Source organism: Marmota flaviventris, chromosome 6 (genome assembly GCF_047511675.1).
Source record: "Marmota flaviventris isolate mMarFla1 chromosome 6, mMarFla1.hap1, whole genome shotgun sequence".
NCBI classification, from domain to species: domain Eukaryota; kingdom Metazoa; phylum Chordata; class Mammalia; order Rodentia; family Sciuridae; genus Marmota; species Marmota flaviventris.
Window position 1 is genome coordinate 2,588,055 of NC_092503.1, and position 25,003 is coordinate 2,613,057.

The following is a 25,003-nucleotide window of genomic DNA, read 5'->3' on the forward strand; positions in this document are numbered from 1 at the left end:
TCCACGCAGTGGGACTTACTGGTGGCTTCCAGCACTGGGCTTTAAAGAGTGCGGAGGGAAGAGAAAGTTGTTGGCACAAGATGAGACAAAGCCCAGGACAAGCTTTGCCAAATGCCGTGGCACAGGGGCCTGGTGGAGGTGACCAGGCCAGACAATTTATCCCTGAATGATATCCCAACCCACAGGAGGCTCTGTACACACCCTTGCTGGGGTAGCAACCTGCTAATGATGGATCCTTTTTCCTCCTGGAAAAAGGAGGAAAAGTCTTGGACTCCCTTGTGTGAAGCCCCTGAGCCGCCCATGGTCACAGGTTGCCTGGTGGGAGGTACCAGCCTCAGGGGTGGTAGGTAAGGAGTCTGGTGAGTCAGGCTGGCTGCACATTCTTGGGCAGCCCAAATTCACTGGGCTTCCATTTCCTTGTGAAGTTGATGTTTTGTCCCCTGCTCCTGTCAAAGGAGGAGTGAGGGACACACAGCCACCTTTGCCCATGTCAGCGATCTCTGCAGGGAGGACAAGCTGGCTGAACAGTCACACTGTTGATGGACAGGCCACAGGGAATGTCATGGCAGAAGATGTGTCTCCGGAAGGGCCAGAATTCCCAGCGAGGAGGGGGAACTTGACTTGGGGTTGGCAGGGTTCTTGGCATATGTGATGGGAAAGAAATTCAGCGTGCACTGAAGCCATGGGCCGAAGTTTACTTAGGGAGGTAGATTCATGCTCAAGGGAATGTGGGAGCAATCTCAAGAGAGGTGCCTCTGGTCAAGCAGGGAGCACACGCTTAGGGAGTGGGCCCTCTCTAGAGGAGATAGCAGCCTGTTGGTGGGAAGTCGATTGGTAGCACAGGTGACAAAGGCCATGTGGCCTCACTGGGCCATGGACTTCACAGAGTTCCTACAGAGCTGCAGGCAGGGCTCTGAGGTGGCTCTGATGTCACCCATGCAGGTAGGGCACTTGTGTCATCTTATAGGGTTTTACTTGGAGATGAAAATCCTGTGGCCAAAAAGAAGTTGGGAAACTGCTACCCCACAATGAAGAACACTCAGCAAATCCCGAGCCCCACAGCTCAGCCTTGGCCTTCTGAATATTTATTTTTATGCATAGGCAATTGTTCCATGTGTACCGTGCTGTGTGTGATCCTTGGGATAGGACACCCTGACAGTCTACATCTTACATGGGCTCGAGCAGGGCGTGTGCGGAGCAGCTCCCAGGTGCAGGCGAGGGCTCTCAGATGGCCTTTCCCACAGCCACGGCCTTGCTTTCCTTGCAGAAGCTGTACCGGAAGGAGATCAAGCCACCCTTCAAACCAGCAGTGGGCAGGCCCGAGGACACCTTCCACTTCGACCCTGAGTTCACCACACGGACGCCCACAGGTGGGTGCCACGGCCGTTTTTCCAGTGCGGGATTCTCTTCTGACCCCACAGGACAGAGAACCAAGAGCCAGGGGTTCCCGTGTCAAGGATCCTCCTATCATCCTTTTCTGTTTCCTGTGCTTAGTGGTAAAGGTTTATGTGACAGAACCGATGTTCTGCTCTTCCCCAGGTAGCATGCTCTGAAGATCATCAGGGCGTTCAGTAGACCCCACTGCTTGCTCGGGGTTGCCAGGCCAGTGACCACCCCCTCAGGCAGGAGGGACAGTGCAGATCTCTCATCTAGCTGGAGTGTTCTGTGGGAAGAGGGAGGCTGTCAGTTAAGTCTATGGGTTTGTGAATGACATTTATTATTCATGTAAAAACAAGCCTGTTTAAAAAGTTATGTCACTGCTACATCTTGGCATACCAAGGCACACATAAATCTAGTTTTGTGTTGTGTCTGTTGGCTGCCTTTAGGAGTTGTCATTCTGGGAGGATGGCCTAGTGTGTGTTTGGTAGCTGTGGTGACTGTCTTGGTGTGCTCTGGCTGTCAGGACACCACTGCACACGTCCTCAACAGCAGCTGGTGACAGTCCATTCTGGAGGCTGGCTGTCAAGTTCCGGGAGCACCTCTCTCCCTGGCTGGTGGATGACCACCTCACAGTCTCCTCACGGCCTTTCCTCCATGTGTAGAGGCAGCTTGTGAGCTCTGGTGTCCCTTTCTCTTAAGGACACCAGTCCTCTTGGGTCAGGATCCACCCTTGTGACATCATTAACCTTAACTGCCCCAGAGAGGCCCTTCTCCAAATGCAGACCTGAGGGTTGGGGCTTCCGTGCCTGGATCTGGAGCTGCACGCGTGGCCCTGGCAGCCGTGGGCAGAAGCTCTGCAGAGCAGCTCCCAGCCCCTCTGCTAGTTGACCAGTGAGGCATGGGGGCTGATGAAGGGCTGCAGAGGTCACCCTACTGTCCCTGCCTGGGAACCCCGCATTTCTATGGTGCTTAAAAGGTAATCATGAAAAAGAGAGGATTAACTGCAAGTAACAAGTAGATAAAGCTGAATAGAGAATCCACTTAGCTCCCTCTGAGTGCAGGCTGCTGGTGAAATCCTGGCCTGTCCACTGCCCAGGCTCAGAGCAGGTGTGAGACATGTGTGGAGGGAGAGGACACTGGGGCCTTCAGAGGATCTTTTCTTGGGCCTGGGGCCGTAGACTCAGGGCATCACAACAGGGAGGCATGACCAGATTGCCTACTCTGCCTTATAACTCCACTGAGTCCCCAGGGCCACCCAAAGCTGTCATCAGTGACTGGCTGGAGAGACGGTGGCCCTTCGTTTGAGGCTATAGTTCTTGCAGAATTTGATGAGGCTGCCAAGAAGGAGGAGACTTCTGCATGCTGGGGTCAGCCCTTCTCATGGTGAATTTTTTAACCCAGAAGAGTATTACTGTTAGCTTCCAAGATGAGAAAGTTGGAGCAGGGTTTGGGGATTCCATCCTGCCTGTGCCCACACATCACTACTTTCTTCACGTGGTTGATATGAAGGTGGAAGCACAGGCATGTGTTTAGTCTGAGTGGGAGAAGACTTCTGTGGGTCTGCACAGACTGCAGAATCCTGCTAGGTAGGGCAGTGCTCAGAGGGGCAGTGCTCAGAGGGGCAGTGCTGGGAAGGGCGGTGCTGCGTCCTGAGGCGCCTGTGGGTGGGAAAGACCACACTTGGGCCTCAGGGTAAGAAGATGCTGATGTGGTGGGCTCGGAATTACTCCCGCGTGTGCCTTTTGCATTACTCCTGAAGAATTTAAACTCCAGCACAGATGGCCAGTGTGGCCATAGCCTCATTAGCCCTTTATGCACTAAAGAATTCAATTTTATTCTCATATTGACCTAAGGAAAATATAATCAGACACAGTGCATTCTAGCACTATCCAGAATTGGCTTTTTATTCCTCACGATTTCTAATTCTCCATTCAGTTCTACTTAAAGTTAATTTATCGTGCCACACCGTTTGCCCCTGAGGTGGCAGTAATCGATGCTGAAGATTTTTCAGAGAAGCATTAATGTCACTCTTGTTTCTGTAAAAGGGTGGGGTTTTCTAAGCAGGTAAGCTGAGTGCTCGCTGTGTGCAAGAGCTGCCGTGGTTCGGGAAAAGCTTTGGGTCCTACTCTGGACGCACCGGGGTGTTTCTCCCAGTAGCCTCAGGCTTCTGAACTAAGGAGAGTCTAGTTTGTTCCGCATCTCACGTCAGATGCCCATGGTCATGTGCTGACTGGTGGGAGATGCCAGTCAAGGGCTGAAAACCATCAGATGTGCCACTGATCAGAAAACACTCCCCGAGGCTGTTTGTATCTATAATTTTTAATTTCTTTTATCTAGCTTGCATGTTTGGTCTTTAAGTACTGTGCTGAGATTCAGCATCTTTACATGATATAAAGCATCTGTCTGTCCACACCAATCAGTGTCAACTTTTTATGCTTTTTGTAAGGACCACCATGAACTTCAGCAGAATGACTGCTCTTAGCCTTTGCTGCCTGTCCTGTACTGTGCAGAAAAGAAAAGTGGCCAACTTAGGGACACCACTGTGCTTCATGCCACTGGATTAGAAGTGGTTGCTCACCTGATGCAGATTTCCCCTTCAGTGATGAAAGTGCACCTGCAAGTTAATGTGGCTACACACACACACACACACACACACACACACATTCTCTCACTATAAAACAGACCCCTGATCTATGCCCAGCCCTTACCCTTGTGCAGCTCTGACAAATTCCCATTGACTGGCATCTCCCACCAGTCTGCACATGACCTTGGGCAGTTGACCTGAGATGGGGAACAAACTAGACTGACCTTAGTTCAGAGAAGCCTGCGGCTACTGTGAGAGAAACCCCAGCGCGTCCAGAGTAGGACCAAAAGGAGGCTCAGGTTCTTGAAGCTAATGCTAATGTGCTTCTGAGGTTTGAAGGTCACTTACCCTATGGTGCATCCATTTGTCAAGCCATTTTTTTCTGGTAGAGATTTAGTGCAGCACAAGGGAACTTGGGCGACTTTGAAAAGAAGCAGGCCTCAAAGTCAGAATTCTGTGACTGTCAAAGAAAGACAAAACCCACAGCGCACTGACAGGATAGGAGCCCATCCCTCTGGAGGGCCCCGTGCCCTTGGGAGGCAGCTGGTCTGCAGGGGGAGTCGCTGTCTGCGCTCTGCACAGGGCACAGAGCTTCAGCCCTGAAAACTCAACAGCCATGCCACGTCTTTAGGCAAGCTCCTCTAGTCTAGCACCTGGGGAGCTCATTTCCAAAAAGTCAGCCCTGGTTGCTTAATTTGGGAGTCACATGAGCCTCCATCTATCTGGGGCAACTGTGAAGAGGTAGGAGTCCAGAGCTAAGACCTGGTCTGGCTCCCTCTGGTCCACATCGCTGAGACCGTCCACTTGTTTTTCCTAATGATTGATGTGGAGTGAGGCCAGCCTCAGCAGCCATGCTTTGGAACAAATCCTGCAGAGCTTAGAAAAAGCAGACACAGGAAACAGCCCTCTCACACTCCTGCTTTGCAGAGGCCAGAGCAACTCTGTCCAGATGTCCTTGAAGGGCCATGTCACCTGACCCACAGGAGCAGAGTGCTGGGACTACAACAGGTGCTGGTTCTGCGGCTGCATCCCTGCAGGGGAACCTGTGGCCTGGCCACCCTGTCCCCGATAGTCCTATCTGGGGTTGTTGGCCGTGTTGTCTCAGCCCACGGTGGGCAGAGGGGAGGGTCATGGTGCATACTTAGTTGAGGAGGTGCATCAGCTGTGACCTTGGCGTTTTTATTCTAGACATGGTTGTTGTCATTTGAAAGTCAAACCTTGGCACTTCCCAGACTAAAGTAGTTTCCTGGGCTCCAGGCTTTGCAGACCTCTGTGCACAGATGACACACGTACATGTACACTGTCCCTTCTTCCCAAGCTCACTGCTCTCGTGAACCTGAACTCTGCTGTTGTTCACCCACAGACTCTCCTGGTGTGCCCCCAAGTGCCAACGCTCACCATCTGTTTAGAGGATTCAGTTTTGTGGCCTCCAGCCTGGGTCCGGAGCCCTCCCAGCAGGACCTCCACAAGGCTCCAGTTCACCCGATTGTGCAGGTAGCTCCATCCTCCCTGGGGGGTCAGGCATGGAGGACACTCAGCTGATGCCTGGCTCTGGCAACCCCTGCAGACTCAGCCAGCCTGGGGTGCTGGAGGACCTTGGTGACCTTGGATGCTAAGTGCTCAGGGGAGGTGGTGTTGGGCACCTCGTCTTCCCCCACATTTCCGTTGTTACTGAGCGTGGCCATGATGATCCCCATGGAGACCAAGCTGTTGCTTTTGTTTCTGTCTCACTTACATCTTCCAGAAGAATGCCACAGTGGGTGTATGCCGGGGGGCCTCAGGTCAGGTTTGGGCACCTTTGCCCTGCGGAGCCCAGAAAGCAGTGTGATCTGCCAGATCAAGCAGGAAATGGGCCTTTCCCACTCCTGCCTTTCTGTGGGCGGGGCAACTTTGACCAGCTGTCCTTGCAAGGGCAGAGGACGTCACCTGCCCCACAGGGGCAGAGTGGTACCATGTCTCTGAGAGGTCGGTAAAAGAGGACATTTTTATAAAGAATTTTCCAAAATATAACCATAACTCAGAATTCTAAAAAAGAATTAGAATTAACCTTATTTAGGAATTTCTCTATTCAGGGAAGTGGATGGCTGGAACCCACAGTATTCTCTTCTGCCCTTATGGAGAACAGTGGTGTATGTGAGGTGGACACTGGATGTGACCATGTTGGGGCTGTATGTCTTGGATGAGAGTGTGCTGGTGGGGCTGCCTTATGAGGTCAGAAGCAGGTGCCCTGAGGCCCGGGCATCAGATTCCAGCTAGACACTCACTCTGGACACAGACGGTGGAGCCATGTGCCCATATCTACAAGCACATCTTCCTTTTGCTTCTGGATGCCCATTATCTCAGATCTTAAAGAGAAATGTCTGTTCAGTGGGCACAGAATAATCTGGGTGCAGGAGGCTGTACGTGCCTTTGCACAGGAGTGCTGATGGCCCTCCCTTCTTGGCCTCTGCAGCAGTTACATGGGAACAACATCCACTTCACCGATGGCTACGAGATCAAGGAGGACATTGGGGTGGGCTCCTACTCCGTGTGCAAGCGGTGTGTGCATAAAGCCACCGACGCAGAGTACGCTGTGAAGGTAAGGCGGGCGCAGAGAAGAGCCTCCGGGGGCGGGGCGAGCTCAGGGGCAGGGCCTGGTGGGACCTCAGGAGCCTGGACAGCGTTCCCTGCTTGCAGTTCTAAGCTCCAACGTGCTGGAGTCCCAGTCACTTTGATGTGGGGTCAGCCATTAAAAACTTGTTTTGCAGATCATATTTTCAGTTATATGCAACATGTGGGAACTGACCACTGTCAGTAGCTTTATGTATAATACAGGTCAAGAACAACTCCTTTAAGCACCCAGTATTTAAGGAAATAGAGTTGGGAAGAAAGGAAAGAGGGAAAGAGAGAGGAAGTGAGAAGGAAGGAAGGTGCAACCAAACCAAAACAAAAACAAGAGACAAGGGAGACAGACAACATATTCACAACCCGCAAGCCGAGAGCTAGTGGGTTCACTGCAGACTGTCAAGAGAGCGCACAGTAGCAATTGCATGGCCTGTAATCCAACGGGCACCCTCTCCATAGTGACAAGAAGTCCCTGTAATTGTTGCTAGATTCAGTATTTGATTTTAGAATCCAAAATGCAGTTTTCTAGTTGGTAAAATGTGGATTAAAGCTAAAGCTTCCTACTAAAATCAGAACCACTATTTGCAAAAAGTGATTCTAATTGTCTCTGTGAGATCTCAAGACTCTTTAAAGTCTACCATTTCCCCTCAAGGCTCTTGAGGGACAAGGTCCAAGCCTTTGCCACCATGACCAGCACCATCCTGGCTCCTTCCCACTCTGTCACTCCTGGTACTGCCCAACTCTGCAAAGAGCATCTGGGTGAGACAGCCTACGGGTACGGCAGGATTGGGATGGGAGTGACTTTGCCCACCCCGGTCCTGCCCTCACTCTGGACAGCTCTGACCGCCCCCTCTTGCCCACAGCTCCACTGCTGTCTTGTGAAAGCCGAGGTTTGGAGGCACTTACTCAGGGTAGCATGCCTATTCCCTGGGGACACCTGCTCCTTGCTTCTTAGACTGTGAAAATGCTCAGCCCAGGAGAAAGACACCAGCCAGAACATCTCAGGAACTTGTGTCTTCTTGGCAAATGTATCTTTGATTTCCTACATAAATAGGAGACTTTGACCATGAGCAGCAGTTCATTACCTTGTGAGTCCAGCTGGTGGGCCTTCAGCACGTGGAGGAGAGTTTGCAGGGAGGAGTATGTCATGATTGAAGTCCTGGGAAGCACCCCATGGCAGGAGAAAGAGCGCCCAGCCTGGAGATCCTGCCACAGCACAGGCACTGGGCCCAGTGCACCTGGGGTCTGGATGCTGGCAGTCTCATCTTTCCTGCCCTCCACCTGACCACGGGGGGAGCTCGTGGGAGAACGGGGACAGTGCCTGCCCAGGCACACATGCATGCTGGCCCTGGAGACCTGGGTTCCACTGTAGGCAGGGGAATGTCATTTATGCTTTGAAATGTGTTTCCCTTATGCTTGGTGAGCTTACATAGGCTCAGAATTTTTTGTGTGGGTCATTTGTAATAGAAATTCAGATTGTGTCCCCCGTGAGCTCAGCCATCCTAGGAACAGCTGCCCTTGACAGCAGGCACAGAGAAACAGCCCATTGTCACACTCTATAGCCCCGAGTAGTCAGCTGCCTTCTGTGCCCCTGCAGAGAAGCCCCCATTGTCTAGGGCAGTGGCGTGTTCTCGCCAACATTCCCACGTCCAGCTCTCATGCAAAGGCTGTCTGAAGCCGGCTTTGTTAAAGTGCATATGACTTGGTCCCAGGACCATGTTGAGCCCGTCCCTGTGGAATCTGTGACAACCCTCCCTCCCGCCTCGCTCCCTAAGAGCAGCCGGGCGCTGTGGCTCCTGCTGACCGTGGAAGCAGCAGTCAGGCCTTCCTGTTTCCCTTGTGCAAGTCCTGAACTCCCGGGCCCACTTCAGCTGGTGAACATGAAGGGATCTCCCACATTCTTTCTGAGACTCGGTGGGTCATAATCTGTCTGCAAGATGCTTAAATTAACCCAAGCAGGAAGGAACAGGATCATGGAGAAACCTTGGGCGTCTGCGCAACATGCAGCACGGGGCCACTGTCCCAAGGATGCAGAGCTACTTCAGAAGTGTACTTGAGCTGTGCCCTGTGCAGTGGCAACAGTCTGAGTAGCTAAGGGCTCTCGGCCTCCTTCAGAGATGGCAGAGTTGGCCGTGTTGTGGCAACAGTGCTTCTTTGTCACCAAACTGCATTAGCAGATTTCAGGGGGCTGTTGTGTCTCATTTCAACATTCTCTAGGTAGAAAGTAATGGGAGTATTTTTAGCTTTTTCCACATCAGCTGACTGGTCAATGAGTAGCAGCATCGGCTCCTGAGGGAATGGCTTGGAGCACATTTCAGTGCATTTCCTGCTGTCACACGGATGGAAGGACACAGCAGGCAGACACCTGGCATGCGGCTTGGGCCTCCTTCAGCCAAAGTCCTGAGGCTCAGTCCCTTGGATTCACCACTCTCAGTAGCCACTGGAATGGGTCACAAATGCAGCCGTCCAAATCCTTCATGGCTCATGGATGACAAGGGACCTGCTTTGTTGTGAAAGGACCCAGTCAGGCCGGACAGGGCGTCCTCCTCATCTCACACAAAAGCGACTCAGAAGCCCCTGGGGGATGAGCAGGAAGGAGGATGCAGCAATGGCAGCTGAACAGGACCACTGTGACCAGGTCATCATCTGTGGGGTGATTTTGCCACCCTGGGGACACCGGCAGTGGGGGAGAAAGTTTGGTCATCACAGCAGATGGGACAGTAGATGGCACTAGCACTGCCATGTTCGGGCTAGGGATGCTGCTTAGTACCCTGCACCACACAGGGCACCCCCTCCCCCTGAATTATTCAGCCAATGGCATCGACACTGGCGCATTGAGAATCCCAGCCCTGAGCATCCTGGGGGCAGCAGGAAGCTCAGTGGACAGAACTCTAGGAAGCCCTTGTGCAGGTGAGGTGGACTGCTCCTTCTTTGCTGTTCCTAGTGACTCGTCAAGAAGGGGGATGGTAATCTGACCAGGAACTCTGTGCCAGGGCAGTCCTCCCTGTGACAGAGCAGTGACTCAGAGTGTGGGTTGTTCTGGGAGGAGGTAGGCCACTGGTCACCTCTACCAAGGTCAAGTCCCGCGCAGGACCGTAGCAGTGCTCTTGTTCTTGGAATTCCATCATGTTTTGCATGATCACTTCTCTATCTCACCCCTGTGGTTACTGTCACCATATAATCTACTGTTACAGTTACATTGAAACTGGTTTGCCACAATGTTCCCGTCACCAAGATCTCTGGGTTTGCATATATTTTCAGCTGCATTTTTAAGCTGAGTCCCTGCTATCTGCCGCACACCCTGTGGAGGGCTTTGGTGAGTGGTGGCTGGAACTGGTCCTGGATGAGCCATCAACTGCCATCACTTACCCAGCCCACTGGCACTCGCCCAGTGTACTGCGGGGACTCAATGAATGCTGGTTGAGTGGAAAGCGGAATTCTCAGGCTTGGTCCCTTTCTGTGGACTTGGCAAGTGTGAGACCATCCAGGTGCTCCACAGGACAGTCTGGCCACAGGTGGAAAGGGCAGCGTACCTCTTCCTCCTCACAGACCGGCTCAGGCTTGACTCCACACGGATGCCCCTCTGCACGCCAGCCAGGTTAGGACGGTGGGAAAAAGCCCTCTCGGGCCTCAGTACCTCCTCCTCCTCTTGTCAGCTGCATCTTAGCCGCACGGTGACCCTGCGCCCTGCAGCTGGAGACGTCGTGTGGTGACAGACCACTGAGGACTCGGTGTAAGACTACAGGTGCCTTTGTTCCCAGGACCTGCCCAGGAGGCTGGTGTACAGCACCGTGAGATAGCGTGGCAGAGCTGCGAGCAGGTCAGAGCACAGGGAGCTCTGAAGGAAATGGCAGCGGAGTGGATGGTGGAGTGTTGAAGGTCACTGTGGCTGAGCGGGGTTGAAAGGAAGGAGAAAGGAATTTGGTTGTATTTGAAAGGAAAATGGTTGGTATTTGTGTGCCATCAAGGTGCCATACTCACTTTGTAAGAGTTGAGAGGGAGTTTTTTATTTTTTTGTTCTTAGGTCTTTGTGGCTTGGCGTAATCATGCGCGTGTTCTAGACAGTCTGTTTTGCACAAACAGAAGAATTCCCAGCCATGTATTAGAGGCAGAAATCAGGAGGACTAGATAAGTGCATCTGTTCAGATCAGAGCTAATCTGCTACAGAAACCTGCACAGACTCGCAGCTTCTCCCAGGCGTGGTACGTTCGGTGCTCCTTGAGAGATTTCTCGACTTAGCTAGGCATGGAGCTGACTTAACCAGCCAAACCCACCCAGCCTCTGTCCTCTTTGGCAAACCACCATGTTAGGAATTGCAGAAGGAGCAAAGAAGCAGGAGCCTGAGTCCCCAGGCAGAATTGCGACTGCACTGCCAAGGTCATCCCATGCTCTGCTGTGCACAGTCACTTAGTCTCCGAGTGCCACTGATATCCCTGGAGAGCAGAGACCCGCCCAGGGTGACCACTGGAGGACGCCTTGCTGGTGAGTGGGCAGCCAGGGCCCTCCCCGCATTGCCCTAGGTGCTTGTTCAGCCTTTGCACTCCCCGCCTCCCCTTAGGATTAAGGAGCCCAACATTCTGTTCTGCTGGGTCATCAGGCCACTGTGTGAGGCCCAAGTCATGAAAGATGGAGCTGGTTGTGATGATGATGTGGGTGGACGGCAGGCCCCTGCAGAATCAACGAGCCCTGTGCCTGCAAGAAGAGCTGCTAGAGGGGTTGGACATCCAGGCTCCCAGACATCGGTGTCACCAGCAGCCGTGGAGCTCTGCAGACGACCAGGTGTCTTTCCTGAGAAGTCCAGGCGCAGCTACAGACCCCTATTGCTTCCATGACCAGCTCTGTGTGCCTCGTCCGGGCTCCACAGCCAAGTTAATTGTGTCAAACAGGTTGGGTCTCAGCCTTCCTCTGCCCAAACCCCACCTCCCCTGGTCCCCATCACTTGGGCAGGATCCAGTCTGGCTGCAGCCTGTAGGACCCATGTTGCCAGCTGGTCACCGCTCCTGTCCCCACATTCCTCTCACTGGACCCATCCCCAAGCTGCTCAGAGCACAGGCATCTCCTCCTGTCCCTGATCGTAGGACTTTATTTCTCTATGCCTCGCTCCTGATTCTGTCATCTTGGTACATATCCGTGGTGGCACAGAAAACCCTCACCCGAGGGGACTGTTCCTGCCGCTCTCCCACTGGCCCACCTTGGCCTTCCTCTTGGTACCTGTCACCCCACCTGGGCTGTTTTCGTGCACTGCCTGCCTCCACAGCCCCACCCAGATGTCAGACCCAGGGATGAGGGGCCGCACGTAGGAATTGCACGGACACAGAACCAGAAGCTGTAGCCCAAAAAAATGGAATATCAGGATCAGACATTAAATGATATTATTATTCTAGTTTTTCTCTTGGCATGTTTTACCTTCAAACCTGTGTTCCTGGGCTGGGTGGTGGCTCAGCAGTGGAGAACTCACCTAGCACATGCAAGGCCCTGGGTTCGAGCCTCAGCACCACATAAAAATAAATAAATAAAATTAAGGTATTGTGTCCAATTACAACTAAAAAATAAATATTTAAAACAAAAAAAACCTGTGTTCCTGGGAACAGGTACCAGCCACCTCTTCATTAACGGTCCCACTCCCTCGCCAAGCTCCTGGAGGGAATGGGAGCCTCTGAGTCTTGTTCTTACGGTCCTTGTTTGCCTGAGCAAAAGAACTGAAGAGAGAGAGAGCTGCATGCGTGTACCCCCAGTTCTTAATCCCAGTGGTGGGCATTGCCTCCAGGCACAGGGCAGGGCCGGCTCACTCTCCTAAGAGGAGCTTGCTGTTCATTCACAGCAAGCAGTGCTCACGTGTCTGGGCTCATTTTCATACTGTGCATGTAATTTGTCAACCAAAAAAGAAACGGAATTAAGACAGATGCTTGGCCTGAATAGGGCTTATTTTTAGGACTGATTGGCATGGAAATTTTAATTTTGTTTTCCACCAGGGAAGCACTGAGGCTCTTCTTCTGTCACTTGTCTAAATCAGCTTTACAGGAGGAAGTGTCTGCAGATTTCTCAAGCAGTCACAGGCTCTGCTACCTCGCTTCTAACATGTCCCGGAACCTTCTGGCAGGTCAAAGAGTGCCTGCCCAGGGAGTGTGGCCTGCTGCGTGCCTTCAAGGTCTGTCCCTCTGGAGAGAGGAGAGAAAGACGGGGTGGAGGAGCAACGTCAGGAAGGAAGTGAGACCGGCATATCCGTGGTGACACAGTCTCCTCCTCAGCTGCCTCTTGGGCCACCAGGAATGATGTGTGACACTGCTTGCTCCATCGGCCTGGAATAGCTGTCCACCACACTGGCCGCAGCTGAAGGTGCTTTCAAGGGGGGTGGAGACAGTGTGCTTCACAGTGACACATACCTGTTGCAGGCCCACTGCCTACTGGGCAGAGTCACGTCCCACGGGTGCCCTTTCTCCACAGAGGCCGCCAGATGAGAGCGAGGAGAGGGCAGGAGACCTCCACCCGGCCCCTCTGTCCAGACAGCCACATGGAACACACCCTGGAGAGGCACACCCTGAGCATGCCTGCTAGGACCCCTCCCCAGGCTGGATGATAATGAAGAGAATAAAACAGTATTATTATAAAATTCTCAGAAGAAAGGATCGATACACCACAACTTATTGTTGGTAGAAGAAAATCAACAATATCAAATCCCAAGAAAGTGACCCCACAAAGAAGAAATCCAGTGGTGCTCACTGGGCGGTTCCTTCCCTGACACTTCTGAACAGTCGCTCCCACCCAGCTGCCCAGCCACTGAAGCAGGGCGGTCACCTTGCCCCACCTTCTCCATGGAGCTTTCCCTTCACACTCTGGTTGTGGGTTTGATCTGGACTCTTCCCCGAAGGCCTGATCCCCGGGACAGCAGCACAGAGGTGGGGACTTGGGAAGGCCTGGACCTCATGGTGGTCTGGCCCATTGGGAGAGTCACAGCCACAAGATCATAGGCAGGCAGTGAAACCCAGGAGGGGGACCTAACTGGAGCAAGTCAGTCACAGGGTGGGCCCGGGGAGGTATGCCTCATCCCGTCCCAGCATCTCTGTGTGTCTCTGCCTGCTCATCTCAGTCACCGCGAGCTGTGCAGCTCTGCTCTGCCACACTGCCCACCACAGTGTGCTGCCTCACTCCAGCCCAGAGCCTGACCACACACTGGAACTGCTGACGTCACGAGCCATGGGAGGTTGTCTTTCTCAAGAATTTGCCACAGCACAAAAAGCTGACAAACACATCCCTTAAGTAGTTTACCCTTCCTGCAAACATTAAAAGTAAAAATTTAGCAAAACTTTACAGAGAAAGAGTGACGACAAACCACCCCACACTCTGACAGCATCAGGTGTGAACAGATCCGGTCTGCGTGTGCAGTCAGCGTGGCCCAGGCAGGATTTGAAATGATCCAGGGTAGGGGAGGTGGAAAGCTGGGAGGGTAGGTATGCCACACGTGCATGTCCCTTCCAGACGGGGTCTCTGTTCCCCACCTTCCCCTCCTCGCTGCCCCATGGCTAAGAGCCACACCCACAGTGTGGTGGCCTTGCCTCTGGCCTGCAGGCATTCTGCATTGACAGGTGGACACTGTAGGAAAGGGGGAACACGGGGCTCTCCACCCCAGCAGTCTCTCTGGTCCCTGCAGCCCTTGGGCAGTGGCTGCTCTGTGCCATCCCCAGGAGCTGTCCCTTGCCAGCTCCCTGTAGTGTCCACACACTATAGGAGCCCGTCCCTCAGCAAAACCTTTACAGACCCCTCTGTGTGTGACATCTGATGTTCTCCTGGGGCCTTTAACCAAAACACCTTCTACCCCTGACATCACCCTTCTGTGGGACTTTGGCTTGAGGGGAAGATTCAGAGATAAAAACCAAAAGTGATGTTTCAGTGCACAAATGTGACAGGTCACAGCCACCTGGTCCCCTCCTGAGATCATAAGGATGATTGTATTTTATCACTGTCACGAGATTGACTCTCTTGAATCAAGGGCTTTCTGTTGGCCAGCTGGGCATTGATACATGTCAGTTTAATCTTGATGGGAGCCCCAGGAGATGCCCACAGTTATCCCAGACTTTACAGATGAAAACGCTGAGGCTCGAGAGGCCTGGGCGCCCACCAGGACCCCAGCAGTGTAGACAGTGAAGCCAGGACTCGGCTCCGGGCAAGCTGGCCCCAGGACCAGGCCACCACTCACGTGGCCTCCAGGGAGGTTCAGACCTTCCTCCACCTGTGGCTCTCAATGGGACCTGGACCTCCAACCACAAGGCCAAGCGCCAGGAAGGGGAGCACCAAGGCTGAGCTGCCACGCCACCGCGGGCTGTCACCTGCAGCTGCACACCCTCCTGCCACGGGGTCAGATCAGACCTTCACTCATGACAGCTGCTCACACTTCCAGAGAGAGCAGCAGAACCGCTTGGACCCTTCAGCTTCTTCTCCACACAGCACTCCCCCCACCGAGGACCTGGACCCAGCACCCTCTCTTGTACCCCTTCCTTTACCCAGTGCCAGAGCGGCTCAGAGAACAGCTGGTTTGTCGCATTCAGAGGTACCGCAGGGGTTCCACCAAATAAATCACTTGGGAAGGTTTGAATATTCCATTTAAAATGTAATAAAAAAGCCATACACATATTCAACTGTCTATCAGATTATAACAGATTAGTGACATGGTGGCTCCCAGGTGTCAGAACTCAGGTGGCTCACACTTGCACACACACATTCACTTCTTTTACAATCTTAAAAATATTTTTGAAATGCCATTGAGATCTTAAAGTCTTTAAAAAACAACTGTTTGCAAATATTATAAATTGCTTTTGTGACTTACAACTAAAGAACACATAATAAAATAGATACCAGGGTGAACACACAAGTCAGCCACGTGTAATCCTCAGGTGGTTTCCTGTAATCACATCGTTCTTATATCTGATTTTTTGAATAGATGATACATTTGCATAGTGTAGAATTCACAAATTGTGAGAGGACACAGCTAGGTCTCCTGCCCCTGTCCCTGGCACCTGATCCCTTCCCCAGGGGAAGCTGAGGTCATTCACCTTCTCTCTTTCCTCCAGGGTTATTTATGCAGACACAGGAAGTAGAATGTCTACTTAACGTTCCTTCCCTGTTTTTAAAACAAGTGATGCACCTGTGCTACGTCTGCCCTTCTCCTTGCTTGTCCTGACAAGTGTCCCTGGCTGCAGGGAAATGCTCCTCTTGTTTATCTGCATCCTGTTCCTTTACGTGGGGACCAAACGGACTTATACTGAGAGTACATTGCTCTATCATGGAATTGTCTTTAGAAACAATGATATGAATGTATTTCAACCTTCTCAGATTGCAAAGAGACCCCAGCCCAGGGGGATGGGATGCCCATAGGTGGTCACGTTGGAGATCAGGACCCAGTTGGCCACCCCTCCCAGGGGTGTAAAGACAGTTTGCAGCACAGGTGGGCCATGACTTGTTTAGGAGCCTCCGTCCATCGAAGGACTCTTTATGAATGCCTGCTTCAGGTCGATGCCTTCTGTGTCGGCCTAATCAGAAATACAGATCATCCCAGTGTCCTAGCTAAAACTTTAGCAGAGTAAATTGTGCTAGGCAGAGAGATTTTGTGTCAAGAAAGGGAGCCGCACTGGTTCTCCTGTTCAGCATTGCACAGTGTGGCTCATGGGATCAGGGCAGGCTTGGGCACTGCAGGGCTCTTCATAAGTGACGGGAGGAGAGTACATCACTGATCACCAGCAGGAAGGCGAAGGCTAGCCTAGCATTGGGTTCATCTCAACCAAAGAAACCAGGCCGTGTGCAGAGCTTCCCCGAGCGTCCTCAGGGTGGTAGAGTAGCTTGATGGTGACGTGACTGCCTTCTCCAGAGTGAGCATTTGAGATCAGGTGGACTTAGGGGCAAGGAGGCAGTGTGTCGGGGTTCAGAAGGTGACTTCTGCTCTGAGTGTCTTGCAACACATGAGCGGTGGGCTTCTCACGAATGGGTCCCCTCCCCACCTGCCCACACACACAGGAAGCGGAAGCAAGGGAGTGAGGGGGCATCTGGCATGTTGGCCGTCCCATGCCAACAGCACAGCCAAGCCTGTTCCAAAGCAGGCCTGATTCTTGACACTGGCCAGGCAAAGCCATCCATTTTCTTGGGAAAAGCAATTTTTTCAGCTCTCCCAAGACATTGGGTAGGAGTGCTGGCCAAGGAGGCCTGAAACGAGAAAGATCTTCCCCTTGTCTCAGCCCCGGGCACACGCAGCCTGTGGTGAGCCATGCCCAGCATCTCCTGGAGAGAACCTTGCACTTCACCTTATTTTGTTGCTGGTGTGGAGAACAAGGCAGAGGCCCTGTGGCTGGAGGCTCAAGAACAAGGAACAAGGCAGAGGCCCTGTGGCTGGAGGCTCAAGCTACTCAGGCTGGTGGTGGGAACACAAGTTCTGCAATTTAGGGCTTGTGTACCCCCGTGGTTGCCCTTTTCCACCCAGCCTTATGATACCTCAAGTCTGAAGGCTCACACACCTGATTTTTAAATGAATCTCTTACGCTGCCTTAGAGAAAGGACTGGCCCTGAACTTTGAGAAGAGTCTAAGTGGTCTTGATGGTGTGAGGCTGGAAGACATGGGAAGGGGAGGCAGAATGGGGAGGCCAGGTAGGGCCAGTCCTTATCCAGACCCTAGTCTGAAAGGGTTCTGCAGCAAACCTCTCACTGCCACACACCATGTTTGTTCCAGATCATCGACAAGAGCAAAAGAGACCCCTCAGAAGAGATCGAGATCCTCCTGCGTTATGGCCAGCACCCAAACATCATCACCCTCAAAGACGTGAGTGGCCTCTGCTCTTCCTTTCTTCAGCTGATACAGAAATCCCCCCTTTACTCAGGGCAGGCTCCACAGGGCTCCAGTGCTTACCAGGCCTAGGGCAGCAGCTCCTCCTGCCCCTGAGCACTCTGCGACTGGTCATCCCAACTTGCTGGACCTGCGTGTACCTCCTGAGGGCAGTTCCCCGACTCCTTCCAAATCACATGATGTGTGCGCAACAGAGACAACACCTTCATGAACCTGCTGCCTGTCCTCATCCGCCACTGTAACAGGAAGTGGGGGAGGTCTGGGTGAGGCGGTGAGATCAGGTAAGAACCTCTCTCTGTGAGGTGGTTCTGGTCCCTTTCCCTGGCCAGGGGGAAGGAGCAGGAATTGGCCACCTGGAGCATCAGGAAGCCCAGGAAGGCCTATGGGGTGCAGGGCTTAGGGTGGGGGACAGGAGGCGATGCTCCTCCTCCTCCCCTCCCGCTCAGATTTAAGTTATTCCAGCATCACAGGTCCAGAGCCTCTAGGCCCAGGGCCACCTCCATGTCCCTCCAGGTCCTCAGGCTTCAGTTCATTCCCAAGAAGCCTGAGGAGCAAGTGTCTCAGGTACAGAGAGCCTGAGTGGGGCTCTCTCCGGTCCTCGGGCTGCGGTTGCCTCCACCACACAGGTTCGGCGTGCTCTCCGTGGTGTCTTTATGACGTCACATTCACAAGCAGAGACTCCCTAAGCCTCCCAAGCCACTGCTGCTGCATTTGGGATGAGCGATTCCAGGCCGGTCAAAAGTAGAACACTGGTGTTCACAGGCTCAAAAACAGACACACCAAAAAACATGAATAAAAAGTAGAATCATGCCAAAATTAACTTTACATCTTTTATTAAGTTCATTATTTCAGCAGTTTGTTCTGGATATTTGTCACTTAAATGGAGATTAGTGAGCTAAAAATAAGCATATGTAGGTCCTTTGCTCCGTTTTGCATCAAGTTCTCAGGGCTTGATGCCCTGGGCTCCGCGTGTGCCTGGTGACTGGGTGCACGCATGGTCTTCACACACGTGATGGGCACAAACGTGGCCAGAGTTTTTGTTTTTTGTTGTTTTTTTTTTTAATTGAGTTTTTGAGATGAAAGCCAGCATAGACAAAAGCCTTCTCTTTTTGTCACCCCCCCTGGAAGGAAAGCATGGCTCCCTCAGGCCTACTTGGTAAAGTGAGGTACAGGGACATCACTGGGGCTGCTTGGAGAAGCAGGACCCCGGACTCTACACTTGCAGTGGGATGCTGCAGTCGCACTACCTATGTCTGTCTCACCAAGGCCGGCGGTGTCCCTGGACGGTCCACTTCAGCCAAACTCGACTGTCCCACGTGCATCCACAGGCCTTGCTTGCTCTGACTGCAGTTGGCAGTCAGGTGTCAAAGTTGTTTTCTCCCCGAGAGCCACCTGGCCTGACTGGACCAGATCATAGTCTGTCCCCCCAGCTTCTCTCCTCTGCCCTGGTCACCAGGACTACCCTCCCTGGGCTGGCTGTGAGAGTGACAGCCAGGTCCTGGAGCTCTGTGCGCCTCCTCTGGCCCCCAGGTGTATGATGACGGCAAGTTCGTGTACCTGGTGATGGAGCTGATGCGTGGCGGGGAGCTCCTCGACCGCATCCTCCGACAGCGGTACTTCTCGGAGCGCGAGGCCAGTGACGTGCTGTGCACCATCACCAAGACCATGGACTACCTGCACTCCCAGGGGGTAAGGCGCAGGGCAGGCGGCAGTGCTGGGACAGCAGGGCCTCTGGGGGCAGCTGGAGCCTGCAGGAGTCCTGGCTTCCAGGCAGGACGGTCCCTGAGCTCCCTCCAGGGAGGACATCCCTGAGCTCCTCCCAGGTCACAGCTAGTCTGTGCCTCCACGAGGGAATAAGGAGGAAAATGCTCTTTTCCCTCCACCCCTCTGAGGCTCATTGGCAGAAGATCTATAAAATAGACCGATGGAAGGCCGGGGAGCAAGAGAGGAACAGACAATTATTCAGGGCAGCAGCTGGGCAGGTGGACCTATGGGGACTGGTGGAAGACCAGGGCCATTTAGCTCTGTTCTGTCCCGGGCTGATAGGGTCTAGATCAGACCTATCTAGGTACCTGTCTGGTACATTCTGCCACCTGTCTAGGGTCTAAAGTCATTTGTGCCCGTAGTGTGTCCTGGAGTTGAGTTAATAAATCACATTTACTTCTATCAACTTTAGCCAAAATAAAACCAAAAAATTCTCTGGCCTTGATAAAAAGAAATTTAGAATTTTCATTACTGGCAATGTGTGAAGCTGGATTTGTTAACAGAGGCACAGGATACTGCCTGCAGAGAGGGCAGCGGCAGCTGGTCTTCACGTAGCCCTCACACATTCCGGGCTGAGCTAAGCTCATCAGTTACTGAATCCTAAAGTCTAGACCATGTCCTTTGCACGGACAAGGAGACAGAGCACAGGAAGGCTAAGGACCTCACCTCTGGTCACACGCTGGCTGCAGACGGCACTCCTAGCCTCCTGGGGAGCAGCCACCACAGGACACCTCCCTCCACCTGCCTCTCTTTCCTTTCCAGCATTCTCATGAAGCCTGCAATTCCGTCTTGGCCAGCTGTCTGCAAGGTGTAAACCTTCAAAATGTTATCATCTCGGAACTGTCATCCCAGCTACTGGGGAGGTTTAGGCAGGGGGAGCACAAGTTCAAGACCAGTCTGAGTGACTTAATAAGACCCTATCTCAAAATAAAAAGGGCCTGGGATGTAGTTCAGTGGCAGAGCCCTTGTCTGGCATGCAGGAGATCCTGGGCTCGATCACCAGCACCATTGAAAAAAAAAAAAAAGTAGTTAATCTCTGAATAGGAGAATATTCTTCCAGGACAGAGCCACACAGTGGGTCCTTTTTGCATAGTCTGGGGGTGTTAAGTATGTTTTCCCCAACAGTCAAACTCTAGAGCAGCCTCTTTGGATGAGGGTTCTGCAGATGTTCTTCTGTTTAATAGGGTGGGGGGGTAATGGAACTGAAACCAAAACCCTTCATCTCCTTGCCCTCGGGAGTCTTTGAACTGAGCCTGATTGCCAGAGCGTGTCCCTTTAATTTCCCTCATGGTCCTCTCCCTGGGTTGTAACAGAACAGTTGGGACATTTAGGTCCAAGCCAGGAAGGCACACGCCACATGTCCTCACAATGGTCCTCTGTTCCCTCAGAAGACATCGCTCTGTGCCCTAAATAGCTGGTCTGCTTTGAAGTGGCGCCAGCACTGCCATGGTGACAGCTTTCACTGTCCGGTGGCTCATGCTCCCAGCGCAGATGCCTCACGCCGCACAGATGCACTTACAGAGTGTCTGTGTGGCCCTGAGTCCCAGCCATTGTCACTGAGTCAGCACACCAGTGACAGTAGTACTCACTGGTGCGCCCCAGCCCCTGCAGTGCCTGGCCATAGTGGGCACAAGGGCTACAACTAGGAACACTTTTATTCCTGTTTCCTTGCCTCGCCCTTTGGGCAGTGCCCCACTGAGCCGTCCCCTTATCTAGGACAGGGGCTCATCCATTCCTTCATCGTAAAAGCCAGCGTGTGGGTGCTGGGTCTTGAGTGACCGGCAGGAGCGAAGGGAGACGGGGCCCTCTGGAGCATGAGCTTCTGGTCACACGGCTGGCTCGCCTGCTGCCCTAGGACCTGGCCTAAGTGCCCAGTGCCCTTCCCGCCTGGCACGCCTCCTCTCTCCTGCTCACGCTTGCCGCGCGATTCCTGCCCTGCAGGTTGTCCACCGGGACCTGAAGCCAAGTAACATCCTATACATGGACGAGTCCGGAAACCCTGAATCCATCCGAATCTGTGACTTTGGGTTTGCCAAGCAGCTGCGAGCCGAGAATGGGCTGCTCATGACGCCCTGCTACACGGCGAACTTTGTGGCCCCTGAGGTAAGGCCCCTCCCACCCAGGGAAAGTCAAACCCCTTGGACCCAAGGAGGTGCCCTGCCTCTCCCACAGCCAAACCACTGGAGGGCTGAGGTATTAAGGCATCTCCATGTGCATCTGCAGCGCCACCAGAAAGTACCCGAGAGAACCTGCTGCAGGGAATCAAGGCATCAGCCAATCTCAACAGTTACTGTTACCATTTTACTTTCCTAATTGAAAAAACTTAAGTGGCGACACTTCCTGTAAAACATGCCGAGGATCTGGATCAAATCTGCATGCTTGCTACTGTGATGAGAGGCAGGGCCTCCAGGCTTCTTTCACAGCAGAGGGAGATGAGTGTTCTTTGCACTGTAGTTCTTGCTCCAAAGTGTCAGCAGCCGCGGGACTCAGAACACCGGGGTTCTGAAGGCTCGCCCACAGGCACAGGCCCTCCCTCTCCCTGCCCCTCACTGCAGAGCATCTCAGCAAAGCCATCTTGTGGACACCCCTTCACAAGCTCACTGGAGCCAGTTCCTTTGGGGGCTCACGTCCCTGGTGTGTCCATGACGACCACTCTGGTGGGGAACAAAGGGATGGAGCCACAGGGGTGAGGTGAGAGAACAGGAGGATCAGGGATGGAGAGGGCTTTAGACTCTGGGTTCTTCTGGTTGAAATTGTCAAGGCTGCTGTGGAACAAGTGTGGTTTAATGCACAGCAAGTCCTGGGGAGTCAGGCCTGGCACCTGATGGGGCCCAGCAGAGGAAACCCACGGCCACAGCTCACGCCTGCTGCCCCACGCCCGGTGCGGGTTGAGGTGCAGCTGGGGCAGTAGGGCAGGGCCAGGAGGCACTGAGAGGTTCTCCAGGAGCTCTGCGTCTGCTTAAGCAACCTGTGGCCCCTTTGAAAATAACCTGGCTTTAAGTTCCACAGTGCCTCATATCCAAGTTAATATTGATGGGCCTGCAGAGGGGAAAGTGATTGTTCTTCAGCCATTACCAGTTCTTTGTTGGAATGAACCCTTGGAACAAAGACAGATGAGCAAGAAAAAATCAAACAGGTTTTGGTCACGTCGGGTATGGGAGCCACTCCGCAGTGGGGCGCTCTAGGAGCTGCCCAGAGCTCTGATTCTGAAGCATCGTCCACCCAGAACAGGGGCCTCTTAAGGAAGTGACAGGACAGAGGAGCACCCAGAACCCCTGGGCAGCCACTGAGGGGAGGGCCTGACAGCAGGTGTCGGCTGATGTGATGCTGGCCCATGTTGTACTGCAGGCAGGCCCAGGGATGTTCTGTCCTCACGAACCTGTGTCATCTTCAGGGAAATGGAGGGCGGACAGAGAGCTCTCCTGCACTGACTGCTTGGCTCTCAGCTCAACAGCCTCAGGCCAGCAAGGCGTGTTTGGAGAGGCACGTTCTGGGGTCCCAAGGCCTTGGGTCTGTTGACTAGAGAAGGCTGTATTGTTGAGTAACTCGGGCATTTTTACAAAGCACTGCTGATTTTTCCTGTGCTCACTGTATGGACAGAGTATGTACGGCTAGCTGCGTTCATAGGTGCAGGACAGGCACGCTCAGCGTGCTCAGCGATAGAAGGTCACTGGCCAGTGGATCACGAAGCTGGAGCTTGCATCTGGAGCTTTCAGTTCCTTCAGTGTGTGCTGGCTGCGCCTGCGTGTCACAGCACAGCTCTCAGGGGCAGGGAGGCACAGACGTAAGGCAGGCTCCTAGCCCTTATCTCAGGGGAAGCTGACCAAAGCTCCTGACCCCATTTAATCCAGAAACCTAGGTCATCCTTGACCATCCCTGCCACTTTCTCCCCACCTTATTCAACTCTAAAAAGATTGGAGGATTGCCCTCTGTTGGAGTAGGTGATCCTAGGCCACCTCAGTAGCTCCTCCGACTACACGCTCAACAGAACTGACGCATTTCTCCACTTCTGTTCATAACAGTGTTATTTACAGTAGCCCAAAGTGAAAGCAATGCAAGGTCCATCGTGGGTGGATTGGTGAACAACATGTGTGTACACGGGATGGAATATCACTTAAAACAGAAGGGGATCCTGGCACGTGCCACACGGATGAACCTTGAAGATATCACAGTAAATGAAATAAGCCAGGCACAAAAAGACAAATATTGTATAATTCCACTTTCATGAGGTTCTGAGAGCCTGGCAAGCACCGTGGCACTGTGTGCTCTCTGTGAGGGACCCTGCTGCAGCACTCAGGGCACCTGTGTCCTAGGGAGCAGCGGGCCTGCCCTGCTATTCCCCACCCGCCCTCTGTGTCCCTGGTAGACACACTGGGCACGTGAGTTGCCTATTCAAACATCTACTGCTGTCCCTGCCTAGGTCCTCAAGCGGCAAGGCTATGACGCGGCATGTGACGTCTGGAGTTTGGGGATCCTGTTATACACCATGCTGGCAGGGTAAGAATGGCCTTACAGGGTGTCAGTTGCAGGTGGCAGAGCCCCCTGTGGCTGGTCCCACCCTGGCACATGTGGGGGCAGATGCCTGCCGTGTGTAGGCAACACGCCTAGGTTTCTCTCAGACTTCTGAAGAGCAAGAATAAGAAATGCAGCCATGCATTTTCCTCCAACTCTGCCTGTCAACAAAACTCCCAGGCCTTGTGCCTTCTAGCCCGTGTTCTCTCTGCTACACATGCCACTCTTGAAAGGAGCCACATCTGTGCCTGAGAAACATCCTCCTGAGCCACAGGCATCTGCCGAGGCTTCTGGGTCAAGTGGCCTCTTTGAAGGTGCTTGCCAGTTAGTGACTCTCACAGCTACCAGACACATACAGGCTAGTCCAGTGACAAGATGTGTGGCCTTATAGCAAGAGACCTTGTCTGCCCCTGGACAGGTCCCCCTTCACTAGCTCTGAGTCCTTGGTGAAGCCCCAACCTATAAGTGAGGAGAGGCTTCTTCTAACCAGGAAGGACTGGGATCCTACAAGAGCCACTGGTTCCCTGCGTTTGCAGGTCTGTGGAGCCCGTGTTGGACATAGACCCCATCCTGCCTGCTGTGGCGAAGGCCCTCACAGGAGGAGGCTGGCCTGTCTTAGGTGTTGCATGATAACCCTACAGTTAGCATCCCCCACAAGGGGCAGGGCTTTGTGGTTCAGGTTTGGAGAGGAGCACAGAGCTCTTGCTGACACCATGGGTCACCGTGCCATCTCATGCTGGTCACATGGTGCTGTCTGCGCCTGGCATATTGCATGCCAGTGGGCTTGTGACCATTACCATTCCCACCACTGTATTAGTTACCCGTTTTGCAACTGAGACTCAAAGAATTGGTTTGTCTAAGAACCCAGAGCTAGTAATGGGTCAACCTTGGGTCTCTCGGACCTTAAGCCTCGGCTCTCATCACTACACCATAGAAACTGCATCCCCAGCACAGTTCCACATCAACCATGTGGGGAAAGTCATGTTAGGAGGCACTTTAGCTTCACCATGAACCTGGGGCTTAGAAAACACCAGGGGAAAGAAAGCAGTCCTTCCCTTTAGCAACAAAGTGTCAGTGTTTAGTGTAGATTGTAAAATGAAACTCATTGCCATAAGTTCACCCCTTACACAGATTCACCCCTTTTGCAAATGGACCAGATGACACTCCAGAGGAGATCCTGGCCAGGATTGGCAGCGGGAAGTATGCCCTCTCGGGGGGCAACTGGGACTCGATATCCGACGCGGCAAAGGTGAGTGCACGCCCAGTGTTCCCGCTTCCCACTCCTGGAGGCTCTGCAGGATCCAGACTGCTGAGAGGCCCTGAGGGTGCCCTCC

General features: G+C 53.1%; 1 protein-coding gene and 1 long non-coding RNA gene across 3 annotated transcripts in view; one reads left to right on the forward strand and one right to left on the reverse strand.

Annotated features, from left to right (window-relative positions):
- Positions 1-25,003, forward strand: part of Rps6ka2 (ribosomal protein S6 kinase A2) — a 242,718-nt gene that overhangs the window by 212,512 nt on the left and 5,203 nt on the right. For both annotated transcript variants that reach the window (XM_027939377.3, XM_027939376.3), the window contains 8 exons: positions 1,268-1,370; positions 5,328-5,458; positions 6,417-6,542; positions 17,280-17,369; positions 18,924-19,082; positions 21,099-21,260; positions 23,578-23,654; positions 24,801-24,918. In XM_027939377.3, the coding sequence (XP_027795178.1) occupies positions 1,268-1,370; positions 5,328-5,458; positions 6,417-6,542; positions 17,280-17,369; positions 18,924-19,082; positions 21,099-21,260; positions 23,578-23,654; positions 24,801-24,918 (966 nt within the window). The remainder of the gene's footprint in view (positions 1-1,267; positions 1,371-5,327; positions 5,459-6,416; positions 6,543-17,279; positions 17,370-18,923; positions 19,083-21,098; positions 21,261-23,577; positions 23,655-24,800; positions 24,919-25,003) is intronic.
- Positions 1,070-17,643, reverse strand: LOC114095939 (uncharacterized). The gene is made up of 3 exons (XR_003583328.3): positions 17,457-17,643; positions 4,313-4,424; positions 1,070-1,663 (listed from the first exon to the last, which is right to left on the reverse strand). It is a non-coding gene; the product is annotated as an uncharacterized lncRNA (long non-coding RNA).